The sequence below is a fragment of the Arachis ipaensis genome, chromosome B2 (genome assembly GCF_059453495.1).
Source record: "Arachis ipaensis isolate K30076 ecotype BB chromosome B2, ASM5945349v1, whole genome shotgun sequence".
Lineage (NCBI taxonomy): Eukaryota > Viridiplantae > Streptophyta > Magnoliopsida > Fabales > Fabaceae > Arachis > Arachis ipaensis.
The window spans coordinates 119,059,109-119,061,173 of NC_142437.1; the positions used below are offsets into that span (position 1 = coordinate 119,059,109).

Genomic DNA, 2,065 nt, shown 5'->3' on the forward strand with positions numbered 1-2,065 from the left:
AAAAAATATCTTTAAAAAAAATATTTTAGACGCCTTTATCAAAATGTTCCCAATGAATAATAATATGAAGAAAGAAACAAGCACCAAAAAGTAAGCACATCGTCCAATATAACTAATACCTATCCTTAGTACATGCAAAAATTTCAAAGAACCAAGCCACCAATCATAACAACTGCTGAAATCTTAAAAGGAACAAAACAAAAAGAAAATGAAACAAACCCAAAAAAAAAAAAAAGAACAGTCGACTTCAATTAAGTGTTAATCCACTAAATGAGATCGATTACATAGATTAAAATCTATATAAATATCTCATTATTATAAACTAAGCCTATAATAATAATAATAATAATAATAATTGATGCTCAAAGACACAAAGAAAAAGGGGGGAACTCAAAGTAGGCATCACTAAAAATGTCTCTATTCCTGCCACTTGCCTTGCACCTTGTTGGAGTCCTAAACTTTGTTGGAATCCCAATTTCATCATCAACACATCCAACACACTTTTCCAACTCTTCTCCATCAACACATGCTTCATTGTTAAGTGTTTCAACTTCTTCTTCTTCTTCTACAACTTCTTCTTCTTCTTCAACTCCATCATCATCACCACAATTTGATTCAACACTCTCAAAAAGACTCAACCTAAGCCTTCCCTCGCTGCGCTCGGCGCGAAAATACGGCTGAGAAGGAGTTGTTACTGCCTCCAAAATCAGCCTACCATTTTCGCGCCGAGGGCGGACGTGCAACCCTCCAAAATCAGTTATTGATGTCAATGGAGGAGGAAAATTGTTGCCACATTTATTGTTATTATTCAACCTTTTATTAGGCTCAAAACAATTTGTGTCAACTTTCACCGAAGTGTTGCTATTTTCCATGAAACCGTTGCTATTTTCCACGAAACCGTTACTATTATTTTCCAATGAAAACAATGACATTTCATCACCTTTGCTTTTACTTCCACTTTCACATCCTAAGTTTTCAGTGCACATTTCCAAGCTCTTAGCACTTAGCATTGATGAAGAAGAACACTTAGATTTTGGGAGAACATAAACATTATCTTCATCTTTGTTGCCACAATGAGAATTGTTGGAGAGGGATTCAATGAAACTCCATGTGCATTTCCCACCTTCTTCAGAGGAATCTTCTTTGGACATTTTCATGTCAAGTTTATTATTGTTTGAGATGTTACCTGAATTTGGTTTTGAGAATGAGGCAATGGTGCTATCATCATTGCTACTATTGTTAGGCCATTCGGATTTCGGAGAAATTTTAAACCCTTGTGTAGCCAATTTGAGTCTCAACACTCTTTCGACGTTTCGCGGTTTGAGACAAGATTGCAGACCTTTGGAGACACTTGAGTGAGACATAGTTGTGTTAATAGAGGGGAAAAAAAAGTGTCAAGAACAGGGGAAGGAATGAAATAAAAACAGGGGAGAAAACAGAGGAGTTTTTTTCTTTCCTTTTTCTTGTTCTTGAAGTAATTAGAAAGAAAAATAAAAATTAAAACTTGGAATTCTGGGGTGAAATGTGAGGGTGTTAATATGAAAGAAATGAATTTGTTTGGCACAAATTGAAGATAGGCTATTGAAAGAATCAAAAGAGGAAGAGAAGAATGGAATAGACATGAAAGAGAAGTGTAAAGGGTGATGGTGTATTTATAGTTGGAGCTATGCTCAAAAAGTGTGTGGAAAATGAAAAAATTATTCATAAAGAATATTAGATGATATGAAAGTAATTTTTTTATTAAAAAAGAATTAAGGTGAGGGAAGAATGTTTACTTACATTAAAGTCAACAAACATATCACACCATTCTCATAAAAAAATCTTACTACTCTTGGATTTTTCAAGTAGTATCATGAGTATGGATTTTGTAACTTTATTTTGGACTGAGGTAGAGGACTAGGGGCCCCCTATAACCCTTTGTGTTTGAGTTATTGTTACTTACCAATTATTGTAAAATTGTTTGTTTGTATGTTAATAGTTATTATTTCATTGAAATATTTTATTTTTATGATAACTATCTTAAAAAATAATTGAAAAAAAATCTTTGTACTCTTTCTTTAACATG

General features: G+C 33.3%; 1 protein-coding gene across 1 annotated transcript; it reads right to left on the reverse strand.

Annotated features, from left to right (window-relative positions):
- Positions 1 to 224: 224 nt before the first annotated feature.
- LOC107628564 (uncharacterized) lies at positions 225 to 1,603 on the reverse strand. Its single transcript, XM_016331198.3, has one exon. It carries the CDS (start codon positions 1,362 to 1,364, stop codon positions 363 to 365), a length of 1,002 nt encoding a protein of 333 aa, XP_016186684.2. The 5' UTR covers positions 1,365 to 1,603; the 3' UTR covers positions 225 to 362.
- Positions 1,604 to 2,065: the final 462 nt, after the last annotated feature.